Source organism: Dreissena polymorpha, chromosome 12, assembly GCF_020536995.1.
Source record: "Dreissena polymorpha isolate Duluth1 chromosome 12, UMN_Dpol_1.0, whole genome shotgun sequence".
In the NCBI taxonomy this organism is placed as follows: domain Eukaryota; kingdom Metazoa; phylum Mollusca; class Bivalvia; order Myida; family Dreissenidae; genus Dreissena; species Dreissena polymorpha.
In genome coordinates this window covers 33,180,526-33,198,217 of record NC_068366.1, presented here as the reverse complement: position 1 = coordinate 33,198,217, position 17,692 = coordinate 33,180,526, and the positions used below count along the sequence as shown (strand labels likewise).

Genomic DNA, 17,692 nt, shown 5'->3' with positions numbered 1-17,692 from the left:
TTGATTTACATCGCATTACCCTCACCAAATAACATTTTGAAAAAAAACATACGTAAAGCCCGACCTTCTCTCAACAAAGATAAGCACATGTCAATGTGCCATATAGAGAACTGTTATGATCCTTTCCCCTGTGATGTTTTAAGTATAATGTATAGCAATTTGTATATGCCTGTATATAATCAGATATTTGAACATTATCGCCTATGTAGCTCTAGCGCAATTTAAGCTTCTACATAACATCGATCAGTGGGAACCATATAGACTCGTAATTAGTATTAAACCTAGTGTAATTATATTGACTGTTATTCGCTTGGATATGGATTTTTTTAAAGAATAGGATTGAAACGGCTGTGAGGTTGTGGAGACGAGACATTTTAAACTAAATTGTAAGTTTCTATCCCTACTAATGGCCGATTTGCTACCTTTGTCCGCACGTCCGTACGGGCGCGCGTGCACGTGTATAATCAGAATAAAAGTGATTAATGTGACCAATGCTAGTGATTGTGTCATAGAGAAAGATCCCTCCAGTTTGATTAAACTGTTAAACTTAAAGCGCGTTATAAATCGATCGTTATGTAACTTTATCTTTTCGATCTGCACTTAATACATGTGCGCAGCAATAGTACAGTTCTATTGATTACTTGAGGCTAAAGAACGAGGTGTACTAAACGCACTGGGACGTTAGAACTTCGGCAATCGCAAAGCCTAAGACATACGAAGAAGTTAAACCCAGCTTTGCGAACAGTAGGCTCAAAATCGCGTGTTTCAAAGTTTGTAAGGTTCTTCCGCGCCTGAAAGGGCATTATGTGTAAACCCGGAATGAGTCGCACAACACCGACCCATTTGACCTACAAGACCCACAAACTTTGAAGTAAAGTGGAATTTCCAGTTATTTAGTAGTTATTGAAATATTTTCAATTTTGATGTGGTCTCGGGTCATGGGAAAAGCCGGAGTACTCGGTGGAAACCCCACAAATAATATAAATAAATGATAAATATAATCAATGTTAATTTGAGTTTAGTTGAAATTAATGTTATTCATGACTAATTTAATTTATAGCGGTTGGACTATTGCACGGCATGTAAACACTTACTGTTTTTTGTTGGGAGGAGAATGCGGTGTTTGCCAATGCATAGCCTGTAAACACAGACTGTACCTCGTTTTAATTAGGAAGGGGATGCAAGATTTGTGCCGATTGCACGGCCTGTAAACACTGTCTGTGAAATGTTCGAGGTAGTATGAGATTTGTGCTAATTGGATGGCCTGTACACACGGACTGTACCTCTTTTATTTGGGGTGGGGTAAGATTTGTATCAATTTCACGGCCTGAAAACACGGACTGTACCTCTTTTTATTTTGGGGTGGGGTAAGATTTGTGCCAATTCCACGGCCTGTAAACACGGACTGTACCTATTTTTATTTGGGGGTGGGGAAAGATTTGTGCCACTTGCACAGCCTGTAAACACGGACTGTACCTCTTTGCATTTAAGGGGGGGGGGGGGGCGGCGTAAGATTTGTGCCAATTGCACGGCCTGTAAACACTGACTGTACCTCTGTTTGGATGATAATGAGATTAGTTCCAATTCAATTTCAAAAAATAAAGATCATTTTCCTTTAATAACAAAATAAAGGCTCTATTCTGAATACTAGTATCGGAAAGTTCGATTCAAATTGCATATTGACAAGCAATACAATAATTCAATGTCAATTCATAATACGAGCCCAAAATGCATCGATTGTCTGTAAACTGACGTGGATGTGAATGTTTGCCTCGAGTTCATTCAATAATGTATAAATTAATAAAAATGGGCGAAATGTCGTTTTAATCTGTTTGAATTACTCGATGTAACCACCCGTTATACAAACCGATGTATACTTTTCCTCAAACAGTTCTCATCATAGTATTATTACATTAAGAATAAATATTTGTACCAAACATGTTTATTTTCTTGTTTAGTGAATTAAAAAAAAAGATGCAAGAAAAGAAACGAGAAACCTGCAATTGCACGTGATCAATGAGTGGATATGTATACATATGTGAAGTAATGTTCAGCGTGTTAACATATATTTTCAATAAAAGCAATGTCTGATTAAGCACTGCTTTAAAATCCAGAGTCGTGTTCAAAGAAAACTGGGCTTAATGCATGTGCCTAAAGTGTCGTCCTAGATTAGCCTGTGCAGTCCGCACAGCCTAATTAGGGACGACACTTTCCGCTTTTATGACATTTTAAATGAAGTCTCTTCTTAGCAAAAATCCGATTTAGGCGGAAAGTGTTGTCCCTGATTAGCCTGTGCGGACTGCACAGGCTAGTCTAGGACGACACTTTACGCACATGCATTAAGCCCAGTTTTCTAAGAACGCGACACATAATTATTCTTCGCATGAAAGGGGATTCAGCTAGAGTGTTGAAGGCTCGTTGTTGTGTGACGTATATCGGTTTATCAATAACCGCCTCGACCATTATTCGGTACACTGTTTGTTAAGAACAACTCATTCTTTGCTAAGGAATATGTTTATTAATCATGAGTCCATGATTTTTTTCAATTCATTTTGCTGGTGAATGTAAAGCATTATCCACTGCACTCGATAAGCGCAATCAGGATTATATATCGATACAATCGATTGATAGCAAAAATGCAAGGCTTCTGCATTGCCAAATATTCGAATGCAATATTTACCTAAAGTTAAATGCTTGCAATGTGTATGAACAGTTTTTCTTTACCATTTGTGTTGCAGATAACCTCTTGAATTTATATTCTGTTTTTTTATTTGTTCCGCGTTTTATTTTATTTCCAATCCCACCACGTGTTTTTGCTGTGTTTTGAAGTTTCCATTATGTGTGCGTTTTCTTGTGTGTTAGCTCTTGTTGACAGTTTGGATGGGTTACGAAGGTGTACTTTTCAATTCTGTTTTTTTAATTGAGTCGTGTTCTGAGAAAACTGGGAAAATGCATGTGCGTGAAGTGTCGTCCCAGATTAGCCTGTGCAGTCCGCAAAGGCTAATCTGGGACGACACTTTCCGCCTCAATTGGATTTTCGTGTAGAGGAGACTTCCTTTAAACGGAAAATACCATAAAAGCGAAAGTCTCGTTCCTGATTAGACTGTGTGGACTGCACAGACTAATCTGGGATGACACTTTACGCACATGCATTAAACCCCGTTTTCTGAGAACGCGACTTAATTGTTTAAACCATGGTTACATGGTTTACTTATATGGGTATATCAGGGTTTATAAGGATTAGTCTTTAGTTCTTAATGCATTGTCTGTTGATACAGGTTGCACTTTGGCCTACTAGGATTTTGCAACGTGGTGCTGGTACCAAACGATTGTGTGTGTGAAGGATATTGGAATGGAAGAAGCGAGACCGCAATGGTGTGATGTATTCTGCGAAGTATTTTTAATGCGTACAGAAGAGATCAAAGTAAAGTATTTGTTTTCATAAGGATATTATCGTGTTCTGAGAAAACTGGGCTTAATGCATGTGCGTAAAGTGTTGTTCCAGATTAGCCTGTGCAGTCCGCACAGGCTTATCAGGGACGACACTTTTCGCTTTTTTGATAATTTCTGTTTAAAGAAAGTCTCTTCTTAGCAAAAATCTAGTTTAGGCGGAAACTGTCGTCCCTAATTAGCTTGTGCGGATTGCACAGGCTAATCTGTTACGACACTTTACGCACATGCATTATTCCCAGTTTTCTCAGAAAACGACTCAATTTATATTTGTCTTACCGATCGCAGTGGACAGATGTATGTTACTTCCATGTTCGAAAGAAGTATTTAAGTCTTTACAAAAGATCTTCATAAGATTATCATTGGGAGAGTTTCTTGAAATAAGCAGATTAGAGTACTAATTCACGATATTAACGCCTACTTGATCTATATATCTTACGAATTTGCGACTCGAATATCGGTGTCGGAAACAACACTTGCGATTTACGGCGCACATGGTAAATCTTCATCGACGCAGCCCCCTCTCCCCAAGCCTCTATTTAACGAAAATCCAGTCTAGACGGAAAGGGTCATCCCTTATGTATGTCAATATATTACGCACATGCATTAAGCCCTGTTTTCCCAGAGCTCGGTTCATATGAGCCTCGTTCTGAGAAAACTGGACTTAATGCATGTGCGTAAAGTGTCGTCCCAGATTAGCATCTGCAGTCCGCACAGGCTATTCAGGGACGACACTTTCCAGTTTTATAGTATTTTTAGCTTCAAGGAAGTCCCTCCTTACCGAAAAACAAGTCTAGGCGGAAAGTGTCGTCCCTGATTAGCCTGTACGGCCTGCACAGGCTAATCTGGGATGACACTTAACGCACAAGCATTAAGCCCTGTTTTCCCAGAGCTCGGTTCATATGCATGACTAGGATTGTTATACTAAGAAACCAAATTATTTTTTTATAAATAATGCGGATTTATTGACTTATTGACAGACTTTTAACTAAAAATCAGTCAATTTTCGTAATTGAAAGTACGTACAGTACATAAGAGCAATACAACATAATTTGTATAAAAGTATGTGTGATTTGTAACAAGAATAGTTATGGATGCATACACTAGATTAATTATATATACATAAATATACTCTGAACTAGAAGACTCAATCACATTATTTCAACTGATTTATTTGAATTTGTTAGAGTTTAATATTCTATCATTGACGAATCAGACTATTTTCCTATTAGCGCTAAGTACTATGATTTTTCATAGAAAAAATAGCAACACGAATGTTGATTTACCTTCTGCTCGTTGCATTAATAATAATATCACTGAAGGTAATATTAAACTTGATAAATTTAAATGAAATGTTGCGCTTAGGGATACATTTGTTGAGGACGACTTTTTGCATCAAATTACTGTATATATAAACCAGGCACTTCTAACAATAGTATCACTTTATAAAAATTCTGCAGGAAAAATGTAAGTCCATAATAGAACCAAACGACGTAACGTTTATGAACGGCAAGATAAACCATGGTGGGATAATGAATGTGATAATATGAAATATCGTAAGTATAACGCTTTTGAGAAAATTCCATTTTACAAGCTCAATGGAAGATTTGCGAATCTACCTTATCGAAAAAGAAATTTTAAAGTAATGTGTAAAAACAAGAAGCATAATTCTAACTTAATATGTGAAATATGCTATACAAAGCACGTAGTAATCCAATGTATTTTGGCAAACAATAAAAAATTCAACTTTTATACAATCTTCACACCTTAACTTAAACGAACTACAAATTTCGACTGTGAGCATGTTAACACGTCTAGATTTGTCAACGCGTATCTACGGAATACCGTTAGTGCCATCGTGATTACAAATTTTAAATCCAGAGGGCGAGAATGCGAGAACGCGAGAGTGCGATGACGAGAATGCGACAACACGATGACGACAGTGCGACAATGCGATGGCGAAAATGCGAGAACGCGATGGCGAGAATGCGAGAACGCGATAGTACGATGACGACAATGCGACAATACGATGGCGACAGTGCGATAGTACGATGGCGACAATTCGATAGTCATATCGTATAGTCGCCATCGTATCATCGCATTCTCGCAATCGCGTTTTCGCCATCGTATTGTCGCACTGTCGTCATCGTACTCTCGCGTTCTCGCATTCTCGCCCTCTGGATTTTAATGTTTAACCAAAATATTGAAGTAACCTGAAATGTTCCTAAATGCATGTTTAAGATTGTGTAATTGCTTATTTATCATAATAATGAATAAAACAGTTTCACAAAAGCTTTGTTTTGTTTTTCTCCCATAAATGATCATTTCTGGTATTTTTTAAAATTGGATTGGGGAAAACAAATGTGTCAAAATGATGCAAGACTAATTTGTGCAGGAGTCAAACATGAGAAAATTGCAACTTGCTTGCATCAAAATGCAGGATTTTGCTTCAATTAAAATCACTGCCTATATATGTTATAGTAAATCTGTGTCACTAGAAATTGCACGAAATTCCTAAATGATTTTAAATGTTTGTAATTTTCGTTTACAGACTTCAGGAAATGCCTAATTTCTTATGGCATTTCACGAAATGACTGAAAAATGACTTCAGTCTTTTCGTGAATATCATGAAACGACTTAAGCTTTATTCACAATTATTTATTGCTTAATAAAATAAATGCGACTTAAATTCAAACATTAATTCGTTCAGAAAAGTGTATATCTTTGAATACTGCATCAATATGAACTTAAACAAGATATTTCACACTGTTTTTAATTTTTCATACTTCATTCACGGAGACAAAAGATGGAAATGATCATAAGATAAATCTTGTATCCTTTCTCAATGAATACAATTGTAAATATTTAATAACTGTATGAATTAATAACTTAAATAAGATAGTTCCCATTATGTTAGACAAATCTCATTTTACTGCTCAATATCGAAATAGGCACATGATAGTAAACAAAAATAGGAAACTTATACATGAATGTTTGCTACATAATTTGTATCATCTAGGAATAATTCAAACTGGTGTGTGTTAAACCCACTCTTGAAAAAAACAACATTTCATTCAATTAGTACATTTATTCGTTATTACAGGTCAGACTGTTATGACATCTACTATTTAAAAGTCTATAGAGTATAAAACACTAGCATCTCTCAGTCTTACAATGTCTCTCTCCAAGGCTAAAGTTGCAATGGGAGAATAATTTACCATCATAATTTGTCTTCCTGTAAGCTTGACGAAGCGTTATAGTTGTTTCTGTGTCTATATCCAAATCAGTAAGAAGGCGTTGTGGGCATAGGTCAAATTGGTTCCTGGATTGTTTATACTTATATCACCTGACAACACGGTAATACTGTTCTTGTTCTTTTCATCCCGGCAAAGAAAACGCCAAAAATATTTCTATGATCAGATCTGCTTCTGTCAACTACGTCTGGCGGAATTGCAACGTTATCCCTACTTTCGCCTGTCTTTAGTTCTACACGGGATCATTTGATCATTCTAACGGCCTGAGATAATTTTGACTCTCTTTCTCTTATACGTTGATCTGAAATGGCCTTATGCCGTTAATCGAATAGTGAAGAAGTTGGCTTTGGAGTGTTGGTAGTAGCAGTGATAGTTGGCAGTAGTTGATTGGAAGTGGTAGTTGGTGGTGGATGGTTGGTAGTAGCAGTGATAGTTGGCAGTAGTTGATTGGAAGTGGTAGTTGGTGATGGAAGGTTTGTTATAGCAGTGATAATTGGCAGTTGTTGATTGGAAGTGGAAGTTGATGGTGGATGGTTGGTCGTAGCAGTGATAGATGGCAGTAGTTGATTGGAAGTGGTAGTTGGCGGTGGTTGGTAGTATCAGTAATAGTTGGCAGTAGTTGGTTGGAAGTGGTAGTTGGCTGTAGATGTTTGGAAGTAGCAGTGATAGTTGGCAGTAGTTGATTGAAAAATGTAGTTGGTTGTGGATGGTTGGTAGTAGCAGTGATAGTTTGCAGTAGTTGATTGGAAGTGGTAGTTGGTGGTGGATGATTGGTAGTAGCAGTGGTAGTTGGGAGTAGTGGATTGAAGTGGTTGTTGGGGGTGGATGGTTGGTAGTAGCAATGATAGTTGGCAGTAGTTGATTGGAAGTGGTAGTTGGCGGTGGAAGGTTGGTAGTAGCAGTGATAGTTTGCAGTAGTTGATTGGAAGTGGTAGTTGGCGGTTAATGATTAGTGGTAGTAGCTGGAGGCGGCTGGTTGGTAGTTGAAGCAATCGGCGTTGGCTAGTTGGTGGTATCTGGTTAGTAGAAGTAGCAGATGGCAGTTGCTCGTTAGTGGAAAATGTTTGCGGTGGCTGATTGTTAGCAGTAGTTGACAGAAGCTGGTTGGTTAAAATTCAAACTACACTTTTCCTATTAAACAATATGCAATATAATTATGTATTCATTTAAAATCAAACAAGGACATTTCAACCATTGCCTGAATCCTCTTAAAGACCTCTAGTAAAACTGTGTATAATTGTGTCACCACTTTCAGCCATCTCCTGAAAAAAAAAACAATTTCGTGAAGTCCCCTAGTTAAACAGAAATTTACCGAAAATACTGAATCGTTAAGGAATTTCGTAAAATTACTAGTTTCACAGATTTACTGTAACATATACTGTTATAGCCATAGATAATATGATCAATTATGTTATGGAACATATTCGGACTTGAGCCGTTGTAATCAGTGTTAAGAACGAAATTCGAAGGTCGTTAATTATGTTTTAGGGACTTCTACTAATTGTTTTACATAAAAAACTGCTACCAACTACCACTACTACTTCTACTTCTACTGCTTCTAATACTATTACTACTACTAGTGCGTCTGATACTGCTGTCGCAACTAGTACTGCTGCCGAAACATTGAATGTATTTTCTTAAATATTTGTCCTTAAAAGCACACTAGGAATACATTTGTCATAAATCTGAACTTGAGAAGAGAATGTTGCTCTTGCACTTTCTTGATATATAGTAATAGTAAGACTTATTTATCATTCTTATCGATTGCTTAACAATGTGCACGTACCAAGTTGTGATTCCATTATTTTTAATATCGCAACCTACTCGCTATATTTATTCTATGCAGTTTACTTTCAGGTGGACATCAAAGCAGCAATAAAGTGACAATCAGATAAACCATATCTATTCGTTTACATGACTCAAGATGGAATAAATAAACGTGTATACGAAAATAACAGCATAAGTAATATTCAACTTGAAAAGGCATTAGTTTAGCACACCGAACTTTAGACTGAAATAAATACGACTGACCTTTTTACATATGTCTTCACCAACATTTTCGAGTGGGGTAATTTTGTTCAGCCCCCTCCACTTACACAGTTATGAAAACGTAGTTTCCTTTGAAGCATTAACGAGAGTTGTCACTGACTGTGGAGCAGAATAAGAAAACGCGAGAAACGAGTTAAATTTGCAAGTACCGATAAATATGTGTAATATGTGTAATGCATGATAGTGACAATCTTATAGTTACAAGTGACAGTACAGTAGAAAGAATGGATGTGAACGACTTGCAAATATCAAAGGAAGGTATGCCCATGTTAATTCCTGAAGACATGAGTAACGGACTTTCTTCTCCGTCATCAGCCAGCAAATGGTACCTCGTGCCGTCTGCAGTCATTGAACAATGCACAATGCCCCCAGGGAAGCTTGCCATTCCCATGTATTTGATAATGGATCAACCTACTCCTCAGACTTGCAGCCAAACGCTCCATATGCTTTTGGACCAGCCTCCTTCACAGTTATGCAATCAACAAAGCGATCTGATATTGGACCAATCTCCTCCGCAGACAAACCATCTACCAAGTCATCTGATATGGAACCAATCTCCTCCGCAGACTTGTAATCAACCACGTCATCTGATATTGGACCAGCCTCCTTCTCAGTTATGCAATCAATCAATCCATCTGAAATTAGACCAGTCTCCTCCGCAGACGCACAATCAATCAAGCCATATGATATTGGACAAGCTTCCTACTCAGACGACCGAGCATACGTGTCGCTTCTCATCCCAGTGCTCTTCAACACGTGACGATATGTCTTCTTGTGACAATTCTCCTCCTAGTTCCAAAAGTAATTTACCAATAAATGATGTTTCTGAACTGAATGGAGCAAAGAAGAAAACGAAAACCAAAACGCTCGATTTCCCGCCGTGCCAGATATGCGACGGTGAGTCTTCAGGTGTCCACTTCGGCTGTTATACATGTGAGGCGTGTAAGAATTTTTTCAGGCGATGTATGAAGAAGACAAGTGAATTAAGTCTTGAGTCAAAAAAGATTAGCACGCCTCATGTTTGTTTGACTTATAGAAACTGTAAAATATCGTATAAGCAATCAAAAACAAATTGCACGGCCTGTCGATTTAAAAAATGCATAGACCTGGGAATGTCATCCGAAAAAGTTCAAAAGGGGAGAAAATCGCTTGCGCGAAGAACAGAGACAATAACAAAAGTAAAATGTATGGAACGTCATAAAGAAAGTGAGTTTCAAGATACAATTCCACCAGATATTGATTTGTGTAAATCAAATGAAGCCCAATTAGGAATGGCATCACATCCTTCAAACTACATTGAAATATATGGACCAAGACTCCGTTATGGCGTTTCTGATATGCTTAAATCAAGTGGAATACTTCGTGGTACAAGGTCTCTTGTTGAAGAGATTGTTATAAAGCTGGACAACATTTTCATCTGGGGAGAGGATCTGGCAACTGAAGAGCTCCGCGAATCTAAAATGAAAGAACATTATGACAAATATTCTGCAAGAGCAATTGCGTTCGGTAAAATGAGTAATGTAAGTCAGGAGGAATATCACCACCTCCTGAAAAATTATGGCATTGATATTGATAACCAATGGGAAATGCTGAAGCGAGGTCAAGATTTCATGGAGCACTTCTTAGATCGCTACTGTGATTTTGCAAAAGAGCTACCTAATTTTTCAAAACTAAGTCTTAACGATCAAATCTCTCTGCTTAAACATGCATATAATGGCTTTTGTATAGTCATAGGTCACCCGTACTATAATTCAGAATATAAAGTTTATATCGATCTAAATGGCGACGTCTATCACACAGACGAGATCTCTGACAAATTCGTGACGCGAGAGTTAGTCAATGCGCATGCCGAGCTCTAGAAACAACTACAAAGTCTCAAATTAACAAAAGAGGAAACTGCACTTCTAGCAGCCATCTCGCTCATGTCGCTGTGAATTGGAAAACCCAAGTCTGGTAGAAGATTCACAGTTGGAGCTTACCACGTTATTACGGAAAGAGATAAGGAAAAGATACGAAGAGGTAAAAGGGTTGATACGTTTCTCGAAGATGATCGGCATTTTGACAAACATTCGACCAGTTACTCAACAAATGTTCAAAGAATACAAGACACTGTGTGACGATGAGTTTATACGGAGAGGAATTCGTGATATTGACATTCTCATGCCTAATATAGACACATAGTATAACGATGACATGGAACATGTGTTCATTTCTGTTACGCTGTTAACCAATACCACTATCTTTCCCATTCTTCTGGATGTAACATTAAGTACACTCTAAAGTAATGCCTATTTATAAAAAGATCATATTTTCTTTTCCGGTTTAAGAGCAATTTAGCAATCGCGGAAAAGCCTTGTGTGGCTATTTTCTATATAAAACATATATCTGCAACACGTTGGTGTATTTCATTTGGAACTAAATATAAAGTTTACCGTTTGAGGTTCGTTTAATGCTTTACTGGGCTTTCGTAATGTGAATGCCGTAACCCAGTTGTATTAGGGTGTTTGCGTTTTATCATCATTAAATGGATACTAAGCTTGCATGATAAGAAATAACTGAAAGGCATGAACAATTCTTTAAAGTTGGTCTTTTTTAAAAGAGAAACGGATAAAGTGTATTCTTACTATTGGAGTAACCTGTTCACGGTTTGTTAAATTGACAAAAAATAGACAAAACTGTTTCGTTATGTTATCTTATTTGCGAGGGAATAATTCTAGTAATATTGACTATTTCCCATGCTCAAAAATAGCATTTTTATGTGCATTTTGACGATTTCTAAACCCTGAAAACAATCAAGCGTTACAAACGCCAAACGACTGAACAATTTGGAGAGTTCTGTTGTTATCATTATATTTAGTGACACTACCTGGATTGCTTATCGAAGTGCAAAAGACAACTTGAATTATAACAGCACGGATGGCCGAGTGGTTTCAGCGCTCGACTTTTACTCCAAGGGTCGGATGTTTCAAGTCCATCTGTGGATAACTTTGTTAAGTCTTCTTTATTCTTGTTTTATACACGAGTTTTTGCATTTATTCATTTTCATAAAAATGCCAAAATCTGCTAACAAGTCCCTTTAAGAAAAAACTATGTACCGGCTATCCATAATCCACTTTAACATTCATTCATTCGATGTTTTACCTTTAGCGAAAATACATGTGATTAATATCAGTGTTTTTACGACATCTTAAACAACACCAGACTCTACGGGTGGAAAAAGTTAAATAAAAAACCAATACGGACAGAATACGGGCCTTCTGTCCCTTAAAAAAGTTTTACATAACCGGTATCGCATTTTAATGATGCTTGATTCCATTGCATTAAAAATTTAAAGGAGAGTTTTGCTCGCGTTTCCCTATAAATCCAAGTGCTGGAAACGCAAGCCTCGTGGCTTATAATGTGTTATGCTCAAATGTGTTTTGAGGCATTTCTACTTGTCGGATGCATCTGAAATTTCGCATATGTGGTACCCATAGGTTTACATTTATGTTGTCGCGTTAATTCATTGATCGCAACATTTTGAGTTGTCCCACAAAACGATCGATTATCTCAACGTGGTAGTTTTTGAAAGGATATGTTCATCTTTAAATTGTTACAAGGCTTTCACAATCCTAAATAAAGGAAATGCACGTGTAATCCCTTGCAAGTTGGCCTTTTCATCATGTGACCGTATGGCTATAGGATTTCGTGTATTCTTACATGGACACGATATCTCAATTTAAGAGCTCAACTTTTCACGATAGGACAGTTTTACGCAAACAATGAATACTTGACTCAGGTATCCGATCTTAACTATTATACAGAAGAAAACTTCTGGCATCATACGGTGCTACCGCTTAAACACAATATTGTATATGAAGATAATGTAAACGAGTTTACAAAGCATGACCTTTTGTGCGAGACTTTTATATGCCGCTGTGTATGTGACTTAAACTTAATCTTCTAAGATAACTTGAGCTCATTGTTTCATTGTCGACCTGACATGGCCCATAAGTCACCCGGGGGTGACTAGAAGCCGATTCATGTCACCCCGGTGACTAGCGTCGGCTTGACGTCACCCCAGGGTGACATGAATCGGCTTCTAGTCACCCCCGGATGACAAGAATCGGCTTCTTGTCACCCGTTTTTTTTAATTAAACGGCACCGCCGTTTGGTTGACAATGACCCATTGAGCCATACGGGATTGTTCGACGGAGCTCTATAATGACTACATAAAAATCGCGTTATTTTCCTCCGTAAAAAATGTAAGAGAAACGTTTCTTAAATTATGTTTTCCGTGTGGTAGTTCATGCGGTCTTCGGGTTTCTTGTCCATGGCAGAACTGGAAAATAATCAGGTATAAACCTGGAACGTCATAATACAATAGAATACATCGAAGCGAGGTGTAATACACAAGAACCATAAGTGCATGGTTATTGACCTATGTTTCATACCTAACTGTTGTCTGTGGCTTTATTCCCTCTGACAAAAACATATGCTTCTTACTTTTCTCTATAAATCTTTATAATATATCTGTTTTACCACTTAAGCCTTACTACTAAAGTGATGTGATGGGGCGGCGGTCGTTAACTTAATCTTTGTAAACATTCCCCGGATAAGCTGGTTTGGAAGTTTTAAGTGTTCATTTTTATGCCATTCAAGGGACCTCCTTATACAGTGAGTTCTGTATTTTATACTTTATATAAGCAATCCTCGAAGTGTCACAAAATGTAACGATAACATCAGAACTCTCCAAATTATCCAATCGTTACGCGTTTTATATTTTCAGGGTTTTATATCATCAACACGATAGATAGAATGGATATTTTACAGCATTGTAAATGGTCAGTATTTCTGTTTTCTCGCAAATATCTTAACTACAACGGCAATTTGCGAATCTGAAACATTTATTATTGTGCCACTTTAAGTTATTATATTAAAGACATTATAGGTGAAATATGGGCTCAGAGTTTGCAAAAGTACAAAAGTCCGTTTATTAGTAGTTGCTGATCCTTCAAATGCTTCGGTATATTAAAAAGATATTGACACATGTCAAAACCCTGGTAGATAGAATTGAATTCTCGTCAATCTGAATATCTTGTCATTTAAAAAAATGGAGAACCCCATTTATGTTTCATTTTATCATAAACCAATCAAATACATCTTGATCAAGTATCGTCAAGCGACGGAAGCAAGAACATATTGACTCACAGGCCTGGTCAAGAATCAGCATTATGAAACAGTTTCGTTATGGAATCGATCGAAAGTGATTAGATAATTTACTTCTCCGCCATTCTGTCTTTAATAGAACACGCGAATGAAGTATAGGGCAATTGTAAATTAAAAATATAATAATTCCAATTAAATGTGACTGCTAATACCAGACTTGTTTGAACCAACTTAATTAAAAATTAGAAACATTGGCGCACACTGTTGACAACAAAGACTAATTCTTTTTTCATGATCAAAACACTAGATGCGCATTATTTCGCTATGATGGTATTATAACCATCAATATAAATCTCATACCACAATGGGATGTTACAGACCAAATATTAAACTACGAACCCAGAGAATAATTGTGTAAGTTATTTACCAAATACGTCTCTATAAATATTTTGACTCCCGATGCATGATTTCAACAATTTTAGTTGATGACATCCATAACATCGTATATGTTCCATATCAAATTGCTTGGCCCTGCGTTGCCGAAGTGTCCAAGTTTTCACTACATACATATAAGAAAAACATGAAACATCCAGGGGAGGGCTTATCTTGAACTTGGGTGCATGATTTGAACAAACGATGTAGAGCATGAGTATATGATGTTTCACATCTGATCCTTGCGGTTTCATAAAAGAAGATTTTAAATGTTATTTTAAGATAATACACTATAAATCACTTCACTTTTGAGAAATATACTGAATATCCGCATGCTTAAAAGCCCATAAATCCTCAAAATCAACGAACATTTCGTACGATATTTCACATAAAAAATCATTGTTCCTTATAGCAACAGCCAACATGTTAACCCTAGATGTGGTCTGGAAACATAGATTTTACAAGATACTAAATGCTCTTTTTTGCGGGACAATATATTCAACACATGTTCATGTACCAAGTAAGTGTTCGTGTATCGTATGAAAAGATAGCGTTGCGGGCAATTAAAATGGAATGTATTGTGCCACACACAAATACAAACGAGTATTTTGTATCTCGTTCAATCTATGTTTACATACCATATATATCGTAGAAATTTTGGCTATTGCTATAAGGAGTACTGATTTTTTATGGGTTAACTTTATGTTACGGAATATTTTGCGAAATATTCGTTGATTTTGAATATTTATGTTACTTTTATCTTATTACAATCAAAAGCAAACGCAAATCATTAAGCGATGCGTGCACTTTTTTTCAACATAATGCAGCAAAATATCGCACCTGCTAATTGAAACCTTTTCATTTTTTTAAACTATGGACAAATAAATACAAAACATTACTTAAAAAAACATTCAAGGTGTGAAATTCTCATATGTTTAGTTGCCCATCAAACTTCTTCGTATGCGGTTTGGTTTACTTTTCTTAATCGGTAGATTTTTTTTTCAACTTTGTTTAATAATTAAAAAAAACCAAAATGGCACACGCACATCATTAAACGTTTTGTCCAATTAAAGGAAATTTCCTGAACAATGTTTTGGTAAGAAGGGAGGAACAATACGCGCATGTGAATTTTAAAGTGATGCTGAATACAAAGTGAATGAAATTTGTGTCTGCGATCTCGCGTGGAAATGAATGATAAAGAACTTGACGGACGAAAGGACAGAGATCGATTACACTTGAATAGATTATCTTGGTATTCTGTTTTACACAACAAACTCTGGGAACTTTTGAAAACAATACGTTGAATCAATTTTTCAGGTAAGTATGGAGACGAATTCTCTCTTTTTCATATCACACAGAAAAACAATCTAAATCTAGTATGATACTTTTCTAATGATAGTTATACAATTAAAATTGAAAACTGCTATAAATTGCGTTATTTTAAAAACAGTTATTTTACTCTTATTTAATGTATTTAAATACTGAAAACTTAACGTGTTAATAAACACCCTATATTTATGGAGAAAAAGGGGAGATAGACTTTTCCTCCCAGAAAGATTGCAATGTTACACTAGATACACTGATCCTAAATTGTTTCGTGCAACTGTTGAATCCAGTGTCAATTATTGTTAAAATTAAAACATTGGTTAATTATAAACATTGTTAATAATCCATTTCACATTAATTCGATAATCCTTGATAAATTTAATAATGTCCTAAAGTAGATTAAAGTAGTAAATAGTTCAACAAATTGTCACGTAATTACGTCTCGTTCGTGGAAAAGATACAGTTACCAACAAAGTTCATTTCTGATTTCTTTGCGTTTTATTTCTGCTTATTAACACAACACAACGTTTCCAAAATGTTTGTCAAATACAAGATACATGCGAAGCCCGCAATGGGCCCATCCCGCGAAAGCCAGCAATAATGCGACTTGTATGTTCGGCCGTTTAAGTAAGACTGTCCATAAATATAGATATAAACAACGAAAGCTTTGATAATTGTTATGTGTACAATTCTGATTGGCTGTGTAACGTCACGTGTCTACATGTACAATTCTGATTGGCCGTTTGTTAAGTCACGTGTCTGCAACCTAAATATACGTATGCAACGGACACCTAACGAATACATACGGAAATGACCGAAGATTGGCACATACGGTAAGCAAATATCCGTGTCCGGTAATTATAACCCGAGGCTAATGATTTGTTGATCCAGATGGCTGCCTATTTAAGATTGTATGAAATGTGGTACAAATTTCGATCATTATATAAATCCAACAATGCCCCAAATGTGCGTTTTGTGTGCGTTATGTTACACAACTTTCCCCCTTAATTTGATTTTTTTATATTTTATGATTTTAAAAAATCTTTTAAAATTTTACTATTGAATTACTAATTAAATAACAAAAACTACATTCATATAAACACACTCAAATGATGGAAAATATGCGGATAACAATATAATTTCCTTGACAAGCATCTCTGCTGAAATAAATAACATAAGTAATTGATATACAATTTAAATGTCAATCGAAATGTTGTGTAGAACATCATATGTTGATCGTTGGCCATCTGTACATCTGGTGTCGTCCATGTTGTCTTGAAGTTGTAGCTCGCGGCGAATACGATGTTTCATTGAAGTCATTGCCGCCGTCATGAAGATAAGCCGATTGTGGATTCGCCCGTGGCAATTGGAATGCGTTTGTTGATTCAGCTCTGCTTTCCGATGTTTAACTTGCGTCGTCGATTGTCGTTTCCGTTGTATTCATCGTTGTTGTTGTTTTCGTTGTCGTTTGTACTTTTGTTGATGGCCCCAGCGTCTTCATTTCTCTCGGGATATTAAGATCTTCTATTGGCCATAATGCTCACGAGGTATTAACTATAGCAGTGTTCTCCTTGATGTCTTTGGCCTCGGAAGTATCATTCCAAATGCGTTATCTACGCACGTCAAACAGTTGAACGGCTGCATCTACTCTATAGTGTTTAACGTCATAAGAATCGTGTCCAGTGTTGCGTCACTCTTTGTCCTTAAATGATTCTCAGGCGCTGATTTTTCTTCTCGCAATAAAAAACCATGTGTTTCGCTTTGAGAGCAAAACCCAATGATGTTTCTTATGCATTCCATGATAATGAAGTACTGTCGTTAATTCGTTGTGGAAGTCGTTTGTTTTCGCGATGTCGATCTTTAAAGGCGTAATCTTGAAATCTTGATCTTTCATTTGTGTTGTGCAGATACACGCATCAGTTGTTCAAAATCATGGCACACATTTATAAATATTCCCTTATTTATTGTTATACATCGTCATGACAACTTACTGTGATATCTTATTCAAAAAAATAAATTCTTTCAACGAAAAA

General features: G+C 36.5%; 1 protein-coding gene across 2 annotated transcripts; it reads left to right on the top strand.

Annotated features, from left to right (window-relative positions):
- The first annotated feature begins 160 nt into the window (after nt 1–160).
- On the top strand, nt 161–11,000 carry LOC127853686 (probable nuclear hormone receptor HR3). 2 transcript variants are annotated; one of them, XM_052388402.1, is made up of 2 exons: nt 161–386; nt 8,562–11,000. In XM_052388402.1, exon 2 carries the CDS (start codon nt 8,927–8,929, stop codon nt 10,610–10,612), a length of 1,686 nt encoding a protein of 561 aa, XP_052244362.1. In that variant the 5' UTR covers nt 161–386; nt 8,562–8,926; the 3' UTR covers nt 10,613–11,000. The 2 variants fall into 2 exon arrangements, with proteins under 2 accessions (XP_052244362.1, XP_052244363.1); XM_052388403.1 differs by having other exon boundaries at nt 8,551–11,000.
- The last annotated feature ends 6,692 nt before the right edge of the window (nt 11,001–17,692 follow it).

Bases quoted from the DNA above. Each gene is read 5' to 3' on its own strand.
- LOC127853686 (XM_052388402.1), top strand. From the start codon at position 8,927: ATGCATGATAGTGACAATCTTATAGTTACAAGTGACAGTACAGTAGAA.